Source organism: Fundulus heteroclitus, chromosome 6 (assembly GCF_011125445.2).
Source record: "Fundulus heteroclitus isolate FHET01 chromosome 6, MU-UCD_Fhet_4.1, whole genome shotgun sequence".
Taxonomy (NCBI): Eukaryota; Metazoa; Chordata; class Actinopteri; order Cyprinodontiformes; family Fundulidae; genus Fundulus; species Fundulus heteroclitus.
This window is the reverse complement of record NC_046366.1, coordinates 29,505,967-29,525,583: the sequence shown is the minus strand read 5'-3', so window position 1 is coordinate 29,525,583 and position 19,617 is coordinate 29,505,967. Positions and strand designations below refer to the sequence as shown.

The following is a 19,617-nucleotide window of genomic DNA, read 5'->3' as shown; positions in this document are numbered from 1 at the left end:
GTGCTATTTCCCTCTGAAAAGAACTAGTTTTGTTCACAGAGGGTAAAATGAATAATATCTCATGTTCATAGCAGAGATGTCAGCAAGCCCGTGGCAAGCCGTTCCTCTCAAAGTTGGGCCTTCTCCACCTTGCAGATAACCTGAAATAAATCCCTGAATGGCTTAGCACCTAAATACATCACAGACTTGTTATCAGCGTATCAACCCTCCAGACCACTAAGGTCTTCTGGCTCCAGCCTACTCTGCATACCTAGAACCAGAACTAAACAAGGAGAAGCAGCATTTAGTTCCTATGCTCCACTTATCTGGAACAAACTTCCAGAAAATTGTAAAGGTGCTGAAACCCTGAGTTCTTTTAAATCAAGATTAAAAACACATCTGTTTAAAATTGCCTTTGACTGTTCTAGTTAAACTGTTTTACTGTTTTTAATGTTCTTTGTTTCTACATTCTATCCCTATTTGCTTTTACTCTATTTTTATCTACATTTTATTCCTACTTGTTTTTATTTTTGCTATATTTTAATCATGTAAAGCACTTTGCATTGTCTTTGTACTGAATTGTGCTATATAAATAAATTTGCCTTGCCTTGCCTTGCCTTGAAAAACAACCTTAGCTTTAACTGTGTAATCACTGAGGTCTGTGGCAAACTGACAGCGCAACCACGCCATAGCCAGGCTGCCGACATTTCAATAATGACAGCTCACAACACGATATTACACCAAACAGACTGCCCGGACTCTCTAAACGTAAACAACTGTCACACAAGCACAGCATTCAGCTTCCCCCTGCGGAGTACACCGGCAGAAAAGTCAGGAATTAAAGAGTGCAAATGAAAACTATATAAAATACAAGCCTTGGAAATGCAAGCTCGCTTCAACAAGACAGACTGAGTCCTTGTAAAGTTACAGAAGCAGAACCTGAACAAATCAGGTTTACCAACCGGGAATGCTCAGTTGAGCTTAGTTCATCTGGATACAGCTGTCTATAATCCATCTGTGGTGATCTAGTGTGATCATTAGCCCAAGATCTTCTTTGTTTTAGCGTTTGGTTCAGCTTTAATTGAGCAGCTGCCTTGTAGTCTTTCCAGGTCCACACATCAGCCTCTGCCCACACGACTTCCTCCAGCACCAGAACCTCCTGAACCAAACTCTGCCTAATATGAGCGTAGTTCATCCATTCCAGCTATGAACCGGAACATGTCTGTCAAATCCAGCACTGTAACACAGCATTATATGATGCAAGCTTTTTTTTTTACTAACACATATCTTTTATGGTTTAATTGTGTTGAATTATGGGAAAAACCCGTGGCGCAGCCTCTCCATGGCCGCGAGTGTCGAGGAATGTCAGTGATGAGCTGCAGCCTCAGCGGCTCGGTCTCTGACGATAACAGTCATCAACAGCTAGAACACCTCAGACCGGGGGAGAAATGCCACACTGACGGACGCTGTAAGAAGCACATCTTGCACAAAAAAACTCAGAGTCCAGCACATTTTACGTTGAAATTACAAAGAAGCTTACCTCTGTTTTAATTCATTTTAAACAATTGGTGTTATGAAATTATTAATTTATTTATCAATATTGTTTTGCTTTCTGGGACCATATGGGAGCTATTCTGAATATCCTAAATGTCCTGACAGCTTGTCAATGCTATGAAGTAAAAATGAACATTTTCTCATCAGATGCGTGCCGTCTAGTCTACCTGTAACGCTCCACTATAGCAGGTCAGGAGTTGAAATCCTACACTGTCTGTCCTTTGGCCTAATTTACAACATGCAAAGATTGATATAAACTGCTTAAATGTTTTAGAAAATGCATTTTTTTTTCTTATTTTATTTAACCTTTGCTTACGCAGGTTCTCATTGAGAGCCAAGTTTTTAAACCTGTTTTTCTTTGAAGTTAATAACAGAAAAAATACAGATAATTAAAACTTTTGACTCAAATTAACTAAGCAAATAAAATGTGACATAAAAAGAGCAGGTTTTTATGGGAAGAGTTCTCTATTGCTCCAGAGAAATCGTGTGTAACACTTAGAGTTGCTGTCTTAATGCCAAAGAGAGACCCAACAGATTTAGTTTCCCAAGTGGAGCATTACGGTTTTCGCCATAGTGCTCCGCTTGATACATACGCAAAAAAAAACTTTATTGAATTTTATTTTGGGAGCTTTTCCTGTTCAATGAAAAGAGAAACGGAAAGGTAAAAGAGAAAGAAAAGAAGAGAAAAGATGAGGCAAAACGTTAAAATGGAGAATATGTGACAAAAATAGAGCAGAGGGAAAAAGAGATTGCAAGATAACATCATCGGAGTCTGCTTCTACACCTGCAGAAAGGGAGATAGAAAGAACAACACAGACAAAAAAAAAGTATCGCAGGTACAAACAACAAACACCTTTGATAACATCACTGAAAAATATGCAGTATATTTTAAAACAGGATGTATTTAGTGGCAGCCAAAGCTAACTATAGGGTTTCTCTGTGTAGAAATGTATGTGTAAGCACCTGTTTCTATAAATACCTGTTGATCTGTGTTCATATGGTCCTCTACATCACTTTATACTTGTAGCTATATAGTGATCGCACCTCTCAGCATACCAGGTTATCAAAACTGCTTCACATAAACGACTCTAAAACCGTGCCAGATTCAAGACAAAGAAAACGCGTAAGGCATAAAATAAGATGAAAGTGAAACATTTTCTTAGAATGTGTCAGAAACAGGTAGAAAAATTAATTAAAAGCTCTTTCAAGCTTGAGCTTGAACACTGAGAATGCGTTAGCATTTTGAACCCAGGCTGACAGCTGATTCCACATGGTGTCTGATAGCTGAAGGCTCGGCCCCTTGTTCTACGTCTAACGACTCTGGGAACAACAATTAAGCCAGACGTATGCGAACAAAGGACTCTGTTTGGATAATAAGGCTCACAAATGTCTTTAAGATAAGGAGGAGCCAAGACTTTGAGAATCTGTTGGAGGGTAAAACACTAACACCTTTTGCTGCATCATCTTGAGAATAAGTGTTTTCTGATTTTAGCAAAACTTGTTTTATATGTGAACTAAAAGATTGAGTAATATTATTCATAGGAAATGCTCCAGTCCAAAAACTATCACCTTTGTTTTATCAGGATTTAGCCTCAGAAAATTAGAGAATACAAGACCTTTAAGACAGGGAGACATTAGGGCTGAACGATTTTGGAAAATAATCTAATTGCGATTTTTTTTTTCTTAATATTGCGATTTAATGCGCTTTAATTTATCATGTCTTTTTAAACATATACAAACAATAAATCAACTTGTTTCCTCGCTGTGCAGATTAGTTGCTAAAAGACCCGCAGCATCTAAACTCAGAGCAGAAATGATTGTGTTCTGACTACAATATGTTTCAACCAAAATTGCAATTTTGACTTTTCTCTGCATTAAACCACAAGCAACAAAAATGGCTTCTAAATAAAGATGTTTGTAAACAAGGACTATTTTAAACAAGAATTTTTAATGTTTCTATTAATCAGAATATTATTCAAGAGAACAGCTTTTAGTTTATTAAAGTGCAACCAACAAGCAAGTCTGTGTATTAAACTGATTGACCAGTACTTAATGCTTTGTATGATTATATAAACTCTAATACAAGTAAAAAAATTAGATTATCTCACTGCTGCAACTGTCTTCCCTTCCATGTGGAGGCAAACCCACTTTAAACATTTTACCAACACCTAAAGGACGTGTCTAATTCCCTGATTGTTATATAGCCAAAAATTGCAGACTCTGCGATTTGGAAATTGCGTTTTCGATTATATTGAAAATGCAATTAATTGTTCAGCCCTAGGAGACATGCTTATAACCAGGGTATTCGGTTGAACTCATTTGGTTTTATAGATATAACTGTGTATCATTTGCATAAAAGAAATGCAGTTACAATTAAAAAATAAATGCCCCCCCCATTAAGCCTGTCTACAAAGGCAAAATTCTGCAAAGGAAGTTCAGCACAAGACGTTACATCATTCCATCAATTTAACAATATAGAAAAATTTATTGATATATAAATGTGGCTCTTGAACTCCATGATACCCTGAAAGTCAAAGAAGACACTGCCATAAATCGGAATTATTAACCACGGCAATTCAATGGTCACAGCCATCTTGGCTTTCAAGATTAATAAAGCAAACTTCTCTCCTGAATTACACCAACAGAGTGAAGTATTCTCTCAATAGCACCTTTAGATGAAACAAACCATATTTTTTCTAGTAGGCTACTCATTATCTCAGGTCTGTGTTTGCGGGGAACCCAAAGCAGAACGACATGAACACTCTTTAGTCATTTATTTATTGCTAGTCGTGTCTTTATTTCAAAATTCACCAATATTAAAGCGCATCGCATGTTTTCCTATTATCGTTCCACCCCTAACAATTTCGGAGCCGTGGATCTCTGCAGCTCCTCCAGAGTTGGTTTTGAGATGTAAATCGTTGGATTCATTGGGAGGAAACAGGAATAAACACACTACAAAGCGTTATGGACTCAATCCTCGTGAGCCTGAGCATGAAAGGCACAGATGTGAACTGTGTTACTCACATTATTTGCGCAGCAGCGTGCAGAGCAGAGACACCGATGCCGTCATTACCGAGCAGCATGTGGCTGGAGACACAAGTAATTTGAACCCCCCATAATGCACTTATTTCTGAACTTATTTACTTTGAGCTTCCATTTTTAACAGCTATCACTGTAGAAACTACATTATGGAAATCTCTCTGCCTGGTTCCTATTTAACTTTGCTGAATTTAATGATCCATGTGTTCGCAGACTGTTTTTGATCGTTTCCTCTGCAAGCCAAGTAATGTTTCTGGTCGGCTTGAGATTTTAGATTCAAGGTAAGTTATTTGTCTGGTTAGTGCTCATTTTCATATAAAAGGTGATTCCAGTGCGGGAGGGAAAAACAATAATTGAAGCGTCCATTCTTATTCAGTCATCAATGTATCTATCGTCCCTGGCTTATCTGAGATTAGGTAACACATCCCTGCGGGAGACCCAGACATCCCTCTCCCATCCAACTCACCCCTGCTCTTTTTTTGGGGATGTTTCCAGGTGTTTTCAGGCCAGTAAAGAAAATAAGAAAGCTGCTTCCACATGGTTGGATATGTGTTGGGGTCATTATGCTAATGCTTTGTTGAGGGAACCTTCTGATTGAGTTTCAGCATTCAGTCATCTTTGGTACTGTGCTATTAACCTGACAATATCGCCCACTCTGCTGTCCGAACGTTCTCCACATCTATCTGTGCTGATATCTCTTGTCCACAGCCCTCTTCACAATGTAAAAACGGATCTAAAAATAAGTAAAATGTTTTTAAAGTTAGTGTATTTGTCCTTGATTTAAGCAGGTAAATAAGATTATCTGCCAATGGAATCAGTATCTTTACCCCTAAAATAAGATAATTAGACATCCTGCACTTGAAATAAGATGATGGAGATGAGTTGTTCCTATTTTAAGTGCAAAAATCTTATTCCGTTGGCAAATCATGTTATTCACCTGCTCAAATCAAGGACAAATGCACTAATTTTAAGAACATTTTACTTATTTTTAGGTCCGTTTTTGCAGTGGCAAGAGACCCTGAAAATCTTCTTCCACATTTACTTCTGAACTGTAGCCAAAACGTTGCTCTGTTGTAACAATACTTTTATGATCTGGATGTATGCCTCTTCCTCTTTAGCTTTGCAACAACCAACTGAGGGTATTTGGTCACACCGAGTTTTATTTAGGGCTACTCAAGTTTAATTTTGAAGACGAGTAAGGCCAGAACATTTTGCTGCCACCGCCACCTTTCACTGCAGGTATTAGCTTTTTTTTTTTTTTTTTTGCAATGAACTTAGCTTTTGCAGTTGTGGCTTAAACAAAGTAGCTTAGTTCATCAGAGCAAGCTTGTGTCTATCTCCAGCTGTCATTGGATAAAATGCAGGGTACACCCTGGACAGGTCAGCAGTCCATCGCACGGCAACATAAAAACACACAGGAAAAACAAGCATGCATGCAGTCATATCTAAGAGCAATTTAGAGAGACCAGTTAAATCCAGTCGTGTTTTTGCACTGTGGGTGGAAGGTGGGCTATACTTTGTTCATGACAAATGGTTTCAGTTGAACTTGATAATAGTTTATATTTTTTAGAGTTAAGATGAATGCTACGACTCTGGAGAGTTCACAGACACTGGTGGTTCCAAATCAAATAAATACTTCATATATATATATATATATATATATATATATATATAATTTCTTTTTTATCATTACCTTACTATATTTTGGTTCGCTGAGTGGCCCCGGGGAGTTTGCGGCCCCCTGCCCAGGCAGACTAAGGCTTCAGACGTGAACCTCAGACTTTCTTCTAAACCTCCTGCCAAGATGAAACTCAACCCCATGTTCTGATCGAAGCTGACATGTCTTAACTTTGAACATCACAAATCACACACAGATAGTCTGGGGTTTATGAAAAGATTATACATGTTATCGATTTGCCCACCAGGTGCTTCAATAATTCAAGAGCTGCCTGTTGTTTCTCCGCCGTTTTCACATCTCCACTCGAGCGTAAAAAGCTTCGAACTGAGAAACCTGTGTTATAAAATTAAAAGTCATATCGAGCTGGGCGTCTGTTGAGGGAGACCATGGTACTTCTGCTGGCCTGCTAATACCTTTATATTTAAATTTGCATTTGAGCCGAGGATCAGATGTGGAGCTTGCCCACAGTGCAAGCATATGTTAAAATAATTCAAGCACTCAGTTGAGCTGTAATGCCTGAGCAACGGGCGCAAAGGTCACTGGAACAGCGTTAACCAAACTCTGTAATTGCAAATGATTAATATTTGAATGGATATTATGCTAACCGACATGCGATGTTTTCTTGTGTTGGCAGGATTCAGTCCGGCTCCTACCTGAGCACCGGCTGGTTCACACTCATCCTCGCCATGGACATGTGCAAAGAGATCCATATCTACGGCATGATAAATGACACCTACTGCAAGTAAGACACCAGTGATTGCACAGCCTGCTGCCTCCACACTTTCCTCTTTTTCTCTGTACTCACATGGGGAGGGGAGGTGGGGGGAGAGCATCAGATTTCAAACGAAATCTTCTCATTCACATCTTTAACTACATATTGTTTCATTTCTAAACTGACTGGTTGGATTTAATGGCTAAATTTGCTTTGCTCCCATCCCTCCTTGTGTCTCTGCCGTGGGCTTTGCGGTTCCCTTCTGCTTTAAGTCGTTCCCCGTGTAAAGGGCTGTCGTCTTTTCCCCCGAATCCTGGGTGAGTGATTACTGTCAGCCTGCGAGGCCCTTGGAGGGATGACAAACACGATGCTCTGGGTTTCGGCCGACCCTGTTTCTAAATGCGTCGCACCCTCGATGAACCCATCATGCGCCGTAGCGCCACCTGAACCTCCTGTATCCCCCCCCCGAATCAAACACGCTCCTCTAATGCACGCTGGAAAATCCTGCTTTTTATCCTCCGTATGTTCCCCTGTGCACAGCGGGAGCTGAGATAAGAGCTGCAGACACATGGCGGAGAGGAGGGGGGCAATTCAACCGGCACAGAGGAGATTTGATTATTTAGCGAGGCAGTTAAGGGATAGTTTTCTCCCTCTCCCCTTGTGCATCATTTATGTCTCTCCATCCTTGTTGCCTGCAGCTGTTGTGTTCCTCTAAGTTTTCTCGGTGTTGGCGTGAAGCGGCGACGGGTTCCCAGATTTAAAGGTGCGGCCAGAGTTGACTTGAGCGGAGCCGCAACAGGTGCCGCAGAGAGGGTGGGATTGAATTTATTTGTTAACGCCGGTACGCACCGCTGTGTGACACGGAGGAGAAGCGGTGATTGGGCTGTGTATTGCGGCGAACTGGCAGAGAGCCACAATCGCTCTCTGGCTGCTGCTGTAATGGCTGCTTCTCTTCTGTCTCTGTTCGTCCTCCCGGTGCAATTGCCACACAAGTCATCCGCTCATAAAGCTGTCACTCGCCATTAGAAACCGACAGCAGAGGACACAATGAACTGGATCCACTGTTTTGTGCTTCGGTGTTCTTTTTTTTATTTTTTAGTTGAGTTCTTTTCTTTATAATGCAAATTTCTAACTGGACCTAGCCAGAGGAAATTCAGGGCAAAGCCGCCCAAATTTTTCTTACTCGTCGTGTTTTCAGAGTTTCTCTGCTGTACAGATTGCTAATGTTTAATGAGAAATTATTTAATATATTTGCTGTTAAACAGGCACTTTAATCAAAGGAAAACCTGCTGACAGGGGGAATATACTTTGCAGCCCATATTACTAGATTGTCATAATGCAAAAGCTTCAAACTCGATAATTGTACTAAGAAAAATACTCAAAACTGTTTTCAATAAATGTGTGCGAGAAGTCGTCTCGCACACAATATGATGTTCTGATGGCAGGAAATGTGGCGAAAAGCAGCAAAAGTCCTGTGAAAAACTCTGCAAGACCTTCAGCGTGAAGAACTATTGATCGGGAGCACTTTATTGATCAGAACCAAATCTAGCCCCTGGAAAGAAATGACGGGTAATTTAACACTTTCGAAAAGTACTTTAAAAGCAGCTGTATGTTTACGTGAACTGAAATTAAACCAAATGAATATCAGTGCAGTTCTTCTTAAAATAATAATAAATAAAACTCACCTACAGATTTAACATCATTTTTTCTCTCTGAAAAGCTTTTGTGGAAGATCTGTAGCCCGTCTGCTGGGATTCGTTCTCGCTCAGATCGAACAGCATTAATGCGATCCTGGCTGATAAAACCTTGCTCACAGCTGCGGCTGCAGTTCATCCCCGAGTTGCAGGATGGGAAACCTGACTCACCACGCGGTGAGCTACACAGAACCATCTGGGAGAGTTTTTTTTTTTTGCAGGAAAGTGTTTGGAACAGGATAAGTGCTCAGAGAATGTACTTGGCTGGTGATTGAATGAGGCATGTCTCAGTTTATCCCAGGATGGAGACTGTAGTAGGTCATCCAGAAGCATCAAAGCTGGCCACCTGTCCTAACTGAACCTCCACTGAGACAAAGTCCTGGCAGACTCACTAATTATGCGTTCACTCTCAAATCACACATTACTTAATTGGTAGTTTTATTGCGGTGCATCCATGCGGTCAGAAACCCTCCTGAAGTTCAGCTGTGCAACATTCTGAGCCGTCTGCCATTCATTGCTGGGTCTTCATTTGTCTACATGTACAAACAAAAAAGTTAAATTCAAGGTGCTTGTTTTATAGTTATTTTTCATGTCTAAACCACCAGCTACTCTACCACCCTATGCATCAGCCTTGAACGAATCAAATCAGTCAGCAATAGGACCATCTTGTTGCAGGAAAATAGTTTGCATTCTCCCATGATCTCTGTGTTTCTATCATAGTCCAACAACATTATAGATGATGTGCAGGTCCTCTGCCATCAGCTTGCAAAGTATTTCTGCACTGAATTCAGTCAGATTTGTCACCTTCACACCGGAGGCTGATGTTAAAATGCAGACCAACATCCCAGTACAGCATGCTGCTTTATTTTCTGTGCATTATTATGCAGTGTTTTTGCCAAGATTTTCATAGCCATTTATCATTAGTTTTTTTATTTTATAATTTCTTGACGTTCTAAACACAAACTATTTCATTTTACTGGTATTACATATAATAGATCAACACATAGTAGCGGATAATTATGAAAAACGGTGGGCAATTCATCTATATTCAGCCTCCTTTACCCTAAATAGGTTTCAGCGCAACCAGTTGCCTTCAAAAGTCACCCAAATGGTGTAATTGTCACAAATGTGTAATTTATTATAAGAACAGCTGTTTTCTTGAAGGTCTCAGAGGTTCGTTAGAGAACATAAGAGAACAAATATCGTCATTGAGGCCAAGCAACACAGCAGACAGGGCAGGGAGAAGGTTGTAGAGAAGGCATAGCGTTCACTAACAGGCTCACCGAGGAGCTCAATAATCAGAGGAGCAGCCAGGAGGCCCATGGGAGCTCTGGAGGAGATGCAGAGATCCACAGCTCAGGTGGGAGAACATGACTATTAGCTGTGCAACGTTTACATAAAGGATCGTTTTGTATGTTGCAATAACAGCCAAGTGGCCATGAAAACATTAGTATTAGAGGCTGGGCTGAAGGTTCACCTCCTTGCAGGACATTGACCCAGAACATTCAGTCAGAGCTCCAATGGACTGGTTCATAAGAAAGCAAACGGCCCAGTCAAAGTCCAAATGACAATCAGTGGCAATACTTGAAAACAGATCTTCACAGGCCTGCTTCATCTGATCTGAGTGAGCTTGAGGTAATGTGCAAAGAAGATTTTGACAGAAAGTTCACTAAATACACGCCATTGCACTATTAATAAAATACGCTCAGGTTTGTGGTTTAACAGGATAAAATGTGGAGTGAATGATTTTTTTCCAGGCACTGTATTTCCCATTTAACCATCCAACAATCATTTATTATCTGGTGTCAATAGTCTCATCACCAAAGTCATGTTAAAGATCTTCTCTTCCACATCTGCAGAGAAAGACATTGTCTGATAACCTCTCTTCCTCCCTCCTAGGACCGAGGGCTACAGGAAGGTTCCCTACCACTACTACGAGGCGGGCAGCCGAGACGAGTGCGCAGAGTACCAGCTTCACGAGAGCGCCCCCTACGGCGGACACCGCTTCATCACAGAGAAGTCCGTTTTCGCCAAGTGGGCCAAGACCCACTCCATCAAGTTCTTCAACCCTCCGTGGCAGCTGTCGTGACCCCGGCTGAGCCTGAGCAGGGGAAAATCCACATCCGAGAGGCTTTCATCAGCATCCAGAGACCAAACAGACAAACCTCTGCAGTGACTCAAGCAAACACACACATCAGTTTTAAGCTTCACTCCATATCCGTTACTTGGTTCTGCTTTGGTCTTCAGAATTGAGGCAATCTGAAGGCTAAACGTGGGCAGCATTTTTCATACCGCTGGCTTCTTGAATTGTACCTTTTCAGCAGACGAATGTGGAACGCCTTCCTGCCCTGCGCTGACAGACCAATCCGTTTGTGGCTCTGTGAGTCCAGCAAGGGACGCCTTGAGCTTGAGCGAAAGAGAAGAAAAAGAAGCTATCTCGTGTTAACTCGCGCTGAACTTGGGGAAGAATTCCAACCAGACGAGTCGTGTGGGTTTGAACATCTCATCAGCTTTTCTGCTGTTTCCTCTGAGAGCTCGTCTCCTGTCAGGTTGTAATTAATCTGTAAAAAGCTTCATACAAGCCTTCATATCTGGAAGAGGGAGTACTGAAGGCAGATGCTCTGTCAGTTTCAATTTGCTGCGATGCGTTGTTAAAAGGAAAAAAAAATGCCTCTTCATCAGCAAACAAGGCTGTTTGACAGAGATCTGAAGCGATCAAAAATCAGGTTTCAGGTAAACCCAGAGTCGTAAATCAGCTCCATTGTGTTTCAACTTAAAGATGTCATCTCTTTTTTCTTGTTATGATCCAGTGCAACTGAATTTCAGCGACTTCTTGTGGTTTCGGATTAGTCTCTGGAGGGTTTGCTGATTTACTGTGCCAATGACAATGTGAGCAGCACAGAGAGGGAGGTGCAATTAGAAAATCTATCTCTCTGGAAGGAGTTTGTGGCCCTACAGAGGAGGAGATTTATGTGTGCAGTGAAACCATTTGAAGTTAATTGTATCCCATTATCATTTTGTGCCTGCAATATACTTTGCAGTTCATTGTATAGACAAAGAAGAAGATGCATTCACTCTCTTTCTCTCCTCTTCTCATCCAGCTTTGTGCCTCTTTGTGTAACGCATCGCCGTGCAGACTTTGTCCCATTTGTCTCTGGTTGCGGCGTGCACGTCTCCTGCTCACTGACTTCTCATTCGAATGCATCTGTTACAGGACAGTGAAGAATAACCTGTGAGCTTCTGCTGGGTCCTACGGGACCAGAGGCGTCAACTGAAAGGAGTCAAAGACTTCTAATTCAGGCAACCTAATGCACAAAGGCGCAGAGAACAGCGAGATAGAGCTGAGGTTTCTCTCCAATTGCTGCTGCAATGCAAGCAGACGGAGGATCGTTGGGGTTTGCAGGTGAGCTGTAGTCACATGTGCAAACTGGGCTAAAAGTTGGCATGGAAAATAAATAATTTCAGGGCACAAAATTAGTTGCTTTAGCTTAGCTGTCAAAGCCGTTGAACAAAATCGCTAAATTATCTTTGCAAGACATCTTTTAATTAACAAGAGCCAAAAGTGCCACACTTCAAAATACAACTCAGCTCAAAAAGTTTGAATATCATGAAGTTTAATATTGTTTATTTTGTACTCAAGCCATAATCATCAAAATAGCAAGAATTAAAGACTTTAAATGAATGGGCAAATTCTCGGTTATCTGGGTTATCGCAACAGCAAACAGGCTTAAAGGTAAGGTAAGGTAAATTTATTTATATAGCACTTTTCAGTAACAATACATTTAAAGTGCTGTACATGAACAGAAAAACATTATAGACATACATTGGAAAAACAAAATGAATACGCTAAATGAATCCGTGACTAGAATTCTTTCATACATTAACAAACATACAGAAAGAACGAGATTCATCACTAAAAAGTCTAAGAAAGCTACAGCTTGAGGTCTCTGATATGACCTTTCTGACCCTGCAGCTAAAACAGAAAGCAGCAGAGTAAGAGAAGAAAGCATAGTAGAGGCAGTGTGTGCGTGTGTGTGTTTGTTTTTGTGTAATCATGTGTGTGTTTGTCTATGAACTGTCTCAGATAGCACTTGTAGCCATTAGTTTTTGATAGTGAAGGAACATTATCAGGCAGTTCAGTGGGCTCAAGGTCACAGATGTCACATCTCACAAGGCGTCTTGTTTACATATCATCCAGGAGAAATTAAGATTGCAGGGGAGCCAGTTTGGATAGCAGCATTCGTTTTGGGCAGGCAGACTCTTGTTTTTCTGCCTGCCTTAAAGTCTCACTGGTTCTTCTCAATGGCGATTCGAAACAGCCAAAATTGTGGTCATTCTGCCAGAGTCCAGCTTCTAGCTTTCTCCCAGATCGTTCCCATCCTGCCAGCAAGTTCAAGAACCGCAGCTGACCTGCAGTTCTGCTTACACAGCATTTCAGTCGGAGTGCTGGAAGCGAACATATCCCTCACATAGTTCAGGCAGCCTTGACATGGGCTGAACCAGCTGCTGATGTTTTCAGTATTCCTCAATACTCCTGGTAACCGGCAGCTCCAAAAAGCAGAAATTCTGTTATCGTAAATCCAATTTTGAACACATTTTCAACATCCTCGACAGACAAAATGGACAGACACACGATCCTCTTCCCTACTGTGTGTCCAGCTGCACATGTCCTCTCGGGCACAGGCGCTCTCCTTCGTCCAGTCTTCTCGTTGAGAAAATTTGATCAATTACGTTGAGAGTCCAACTGACCAGATCCATAATTTATAGTTTGGAAGATATGTAAAAAGAGGCTCCAAAAAGATCGATAGGAGCAGGCAGGAAAGCGAGGGAGGGAGAGGGAAAAGGAGAGGAAGAGAGGAGAGAAAAGAAAAGCGTCCGCCTTCACCTAGAAGCAGGAAGAAAGGCAGCCGGACTAGGAGGATGAGCCTCCATGTGCTTAAAAACAGCTGCGGGGAGCTGGTGCCTATCTCCAGCGAGATGCAGTATAATCAGGACATTCCTTCACTGGACAATCAACCACGCGCACACACTTTTAAACTCTGGAAGCCTGAGTACCCAGAGACAGAGGAGGAGACCATGCAGAACTAGCATGAACAACCTCGTCTTGTCATCCTTTTTGTTCTCATTTTTTCAACCTGTAAAAAGGTTGAAATGGGATTCCCAATGCTAAAAAACACATTCTAATGGATTATTATAAAAACAAAACATCTAATAGATTTTTTCCCCCTCAACCGTGGATGAAAACATTAAGATTGAGCTGAAAGCCTGCTGGAAAAACAACCCCACATTAATGTGCCTCAAGTTAAATGCCCCCCTGTGGAGTTTCCCTGCAAACAAACAGCAGCTTTGGTCACATTCGGCCAAACTGCATTCTTGTCGTGTTCAGCAAACACAATGATCAAACTCCATTAAAACATTCTTCCAGCTGCACTTAAATAATTCACAGAAATAACAACCTGCAGAGGAACATTAAAAGCCACAAACTCTACGTTTAGTTCAAGAGATGTGTATGTAGTCTGGAGAATTTTGGTCAAGAGGTTTTTGGTGGTAAAAAAACACTTTTTATAAAGTCATTGCTTTCACAAAATTAATCACAGAAATCAACATATTAAATGGAATTCACTGTAAAATGCTAAATATTGCCGAATTTGTTATTCTGAAGAAGGGACCTACGGGGTCTGGGTTGTGGTTTTCATCATTAACACTTATCTTCGCTGGGAGAGAGCGAGACCATATTGGTCGCTGCAGCTTCCTGTGAGACCGTTCGCAGCACAGGGGGCTGCTGGGGCTCTACTCAGTAGGAATTATAGCATTTAAAGCCAAGCACTTAGTTTATAAAGCAGGAAACCAGGTTTATATAAGTGCTGTCAACACGTTTTACCTTATAAAACATACATTTAGTCAAATAAAAAATTGAAACAATGAATTTAAAACAATAACATGACCTTAATAGTTCAAATCTGCCCATTTCTGTTTTTTTGTTCTCATGCTGATGCGCAATTTTTATTTTCACCAAAGTATTAATCAAACGTTGCACCAGATACAAAACAACTAAACTGCATCAGCAGTTCTCTGACCTAAATGATGAGAATCATGACCGTGATTCTTCTGTAGAAGTACCGTGACATTTTTCACCACACCAGCCTTGCGTAGCCGCCTGCTTTCTTTCCTCATATCTCAAACGCTAAGCTTTCAAATTTGTGCATTTTGCCTTTTTCTGCAGACATTCATACTGTATTTCACAGCACCACACACAAGCAGATTGTGCACACCACAGTAAAACGGCTTGGATTGATTGCATGTTGCGGCTGCTGGATTTGCAGCTTTAGCACACGTAAAGGGGTTCGGCAATTAATCTGTTAGTAGCTGTTATATTTTACTCTAGAGATATAATCGCTTAAAAAGTGCTAATTCAAAGCCAGCCTGGTGAAAACATCCGAAGGAGTCCTTGAGAAATAACACAGCTGCTTTGATGATTGGTCTTCTCAATTATTGAGCCTATATCTAGTTCAACCGTTAAACTGTTGTAAGCATTAAATCTATTCCTGTATTTTAAATCTATTTCTGTGTATCCTGTATACTCAGTAAACATTTTAATCACAAAACTAAAACCAAACTAAATTAGTTATTTTAATTTGGTAAAGAAGCTCCAGTCTTTGTAAAGATGCATCGTTTTCGTGCATATCGACAGCCGATCAGCCTGAGAGGTAATCAAAAGAAAGTCAGTAATGCAACTAAAAGCTCAGAAGCTGGCAGCTCTGGGGGTTTAATCCATGCATTTTAGCTCAGTTTTCACTCAGATGATGATTATTGCTTCGCCTGCAAATTGTGTGTCCGGAGTGTAGTTGTTGTTGCCTCTGCTGCGTGATACTCCTGCGTCGGACCTGTTGTCACCTTGTTGCTCATCGGAAATCAGCACTGCTGACGAGAGCATCGGCAAAATGTAAAACGGTCCTGTTTTAAATTCTTATCGGCGGACAGAAGGTGGCGAGGACATGGTAGGGGTCAGCGTTCCCATCTCCTCGGGGACGACTTGTGCACCCCCATCCATGCTCCACAAGCAGCTGGGAATCGAAGTATCTGCTGAACAATACAGTCTGAACATGTGAGGAGGACCTCTTTATACGCTGAAGGGAGACCAGACCCCCATAGCCGTGCATGTTTCCAGGTTACCAACCATTTTTCTAGATTCCCTCTCAGCCTGGGATTGTTCAGTCATCTGGCAGCTCGTCACCTCGCACGCTTACCTCTGCAGCAGCGTTTCCAGCACACACTGTAACAGCCTTTCACTCGATGAGGGAAGTCATGCTGTGAGCCGTGTTTTATTATCATCTAACGTGACTTTTAATAGATCAGTTCAAGGTTTGCTTCAAACCGCTAATATCTTTTATTGCATGTTTTTTCTTTTAATGATGGTTGCCTTTATTGTAGTTTGTATGCAGTTTTTTTTTTTTTTTTTGCTTATTTTCTGATCAGCAATCCCTACATTTTGTTTAGTTTTAATGCTGAAATAAAACCAATGGATTACACAGTGTATGAGAAAGAATATATCTAAATGAATGATCTGTGTCCCAGTCAAAAACAGTCATGTCATAAATTAAATTATGGCTGAATTTGAGTTTCAGAAGATTGTATTACCCTGATGTTAAGGAAAGAAATCACAGGATAGTTGCAGCAACATGATGTAAAACTAAAAATAATTAATAAATTGATCAGCTTGGACCATCAACACTCACTAATTAACATGGTATATCTTATGTGCAAGCTGCAAAGCATAAAAAGGTCAGGTTGACATTTTATGTTGGTTTCTGTGCGTGAACACTATTTATGGGCTGTGTTATTGCAGCACAAAAAGCTGTTTCTATCCAGCTGCTTCCAGGTGCTTTTTCTATTTGTGAGCAAAAACGGCTGGACTGAAACTGTATGATCTAAAACACCTTAGAAAATCACAAATACAAGTCATGTTTTCATACAGCTCTCTTCAAAGGCCTTGAGTCATCCTTCAAATTCCTTATATTTTGTTTCCAATGACCTTCACTTCCTTGTCCTGTTTTAAAGTTGTTTTAATCTCTAGTTCTACAGGATCTATGAAAGTTTTCCTGTGAACTCTAGCTGCTTTTCACTCATTTTCAGGCAGGTTTCTGTTTGTTTGTGAATCCATCTGACTCTTGCCTGTCCTCTATTCATAAAATGCTTCCTAAGTTCAAAGGAAGAACCAGGTTTGTGTTGCCAGGACAACGTGCCACAGGACTGATTGGATATTTACATTTAGCGGCCAGCAGACTGTCACAGAGATTGAATTTGATTGAAAATACTAGAAACTGCAGAAAAGGTGGTTCTTAGAGAGTTGTCAGTTGAAATGATCAGATGAAGTGTCCTGGTTCGGTTTTTTTCCAGGATTTGTTTTTATTTCTGATACCCCTAGCACTGTGTGTATCTGCTTTGTGTTTCTATAGGGGACAAAGATACACGGCTTTAAGTAAATAATGATGCGGCATCACCTTTCCACCCACACGACAGCTGATGTCCAGCTAAACCAGACTGCTGCAGTCACAATTTGTAGGACTTTGAGTTGAATTTGTTGGATTTCTCTGTTCTGGTTCCGTCTAATCCTCTGGATTTCATGTATTGTTATTTAGCTCTCTGCTTTCCTTGTGTCCATTTTGCTCAGTTATTTTCCCCAGTTGCCTTCATAATCGGTAACTCTCCCAGCCGTTCTAGATCAGTTCCTTTTTCTAAATTATCACACACCTCTGTGTTTATACTTCGAGTTTGCTTTCAGTCATGGTCAGATCCACCTTTTCCTATCTCCCTGTCTCCACGGTTTTCTTCTTGTCAGTAACCATCATGTTCGTTTTAAGTCACAAATGTAGCAATGGTACAATAATAGCGCTACTTGATCTCATGTTACACCATGCAGATGCTCTGTCTGCACTGATGGAGATTCTCCTACTTTGACATGCTTGGAGTGGCAGGTGGTGGATATAGCAGTGGAGTTGGATCTCTTTTTATTTATAAATTTAGCTATTAAATATTTAACCACTCGGGGGCAATCCTAGACTTTGTATAGAACCTCATATGTAGATTCAGCCCAAGATTGTCATGTGACAATTAATTATAGAGCAAAAATATTAAAAAAAATTGCCATTTTTGTGTTCCCTACTGGTTTACATTGCATATTTTTTATACAAGTACTGAACAATAATTGTCTGCTATAGTCTAATATGAACACCAGACTGAAATGAGTGAAAAAGCAGCCAAGTATGAAGAAACAACAAATAATCCGGGCCCATTTAAAGGATTATAAGTGATTTTGGCACACTATAAAGTAAAATATAAAGAAACGAAGGATGATTTCCGACTTTGACATAGTTCTCGGGGTATGGAAGATAAACACAACTACTTGCAGCTTTAGACATAATTTTTATGGCTTGTAAATCCAGATTTGGATGCAATCAGAGAACAAATAGCTTTACTTAGTTTTCATCCTTGGATTCCTTCTATGTCATCTCCATTCAGTTTATTTTTGCCTTATTTGAGCTGTGATTCTAGCACGATTCTGCAGCTCTAGATGGAGAATTAACACCAACTGACCAATATCCTAATAACCCAGCCCTGTACCAACACTCTGTATTAGATTTCATATATTTACTCAGAGGCAATCAAAAATACATTGGTGACAGTGCTGGGGTCAGTATGTTGCTTAAAAACAGGTCAGCTAAAAGACTGAGAACACTGAGAACACCATACCCATACTGGATTTTGTAAAACCCAGGTATGAAGAGACCCATAACCTCCTAATGAGGTTTTTCCTCTGGTTAGTGTTCAGGTATGAATCTCCTAAACAAGGAAAAGTAATTTACAGGCCTGTCTCCTGAACATTTTAACATTTTTAATATTTTTTTGTTTTAAATTTGCTTCTTTTTATTCCAGAACTGAACTTGTTATTCAGTTTCATTCCTCCTCTAACATAAAAGTGATGGATTTTTTTTTTTGGGACTTTGCTCTCTAAATGTAAATCAAGAAAAAAAGAAACGGGGGGTTAAGGGAAACCGAAGGTCATTTAGTTGAAATAGAAATTAGAGCGCGCTGTACAAAGGATGATATTTTGCTTTCATCATTTTCCTGTTGTCCACATCGTGCTTCAGGAGCAGCTCCTTAAAGAAGGTCTAATTGTCTGATTTGAATTCTTTGTGAAGCATTTTCTTCCTTCATGACTTTAGCTGCCAATTTCTCAAAGTGCTTTCTCACAATGGTATTTCTATCACCTTCTTTCCTGTGCTTTTTTTTTTGGCATTGTAATGCACTTTCCTTTCCATCATTCAGCTCAAGTGTCCTTGCAAAATTGTATCACTGGTTGTGTTTGAGCTGCACAGAATGTTTTTGTAACACATCTAAGACACTCCTGCTGTCTGAGGGGAAAAACGCTGCATGTTGTCGAAGCGTGCATTTTGTTGAGAAGTGATTATATGTTGTTAATCTGTCAGTTGCTGTCTGCTTTTTTGGCTATTATTAGATTCATTGTGAATGTTCTTCTTTCCAGTGATGTAGATTGTGTCTTCTGTGTGTTTTATTCTCTTTGGGGATTAAAGGAATCCACCAAACAACCTTTATGTGATTAAATTCCTCTCAAAACAAAAGTGAGTGTGTTGCATGAGAATACAACCAGCCGGGTGACATGTGCTCATATTTTATGAATGTGGGACTCAGGCGGTGCTGTCATCTCAGATCAGGCGTCTCATTAGATTTTAAAAACGAGTGGAGGTGGTGCTGAGTCCGGGCTTTTCCCGACGGCTTCGGTTTTGATGTAATCGGTGCGGAAATAAACCGGAGTCTGATCATCGGTGCACCCGTTTGTGTTCTTTCTGCCACAGTAATGAATAAAATACCAACAGGGGAAATTAGAGGGGAGACAATCTGATACAGCTCCCCTAATTTTAAAGAGCAGAAATGTTTTGCAA

General features: G+C 40.5%; 1 protein-coding gene across 1 annotated transcript in view; it reads left to right on the top strand.

The window, feature by feature from the left end:
• The window catches only part of st6galnac3 (ST6 (alpha-N-acetyl-neuraminyl-2,3-beta-galactosyl-1,3)-N-acetylgalactosaminide alpha-2,6-sialyltransferase 3), a 135,950-nt gene extending 116,654 nt beyond the window's left edge, over nt 1-19,296 (top strand). The window contains exons 4-5 of the mRNA XM_012851866.3: nt 6,885-6,992; nt 10,556-19,296. Coding sequence (XP_012707320.1) covers nt 6,885-6,992; nt 10,556-10,745 — 298 coding nt within the window. The 3' untranslated portion in view covers nt 10,746-19,296. The remainder of the gene's footprint in view (nt 1-6,884; nt 6,993-10,555) is intronic.
• The last annotated feature ends 321 nt before the right edge of the window (nt 19,297-19,617 follow it).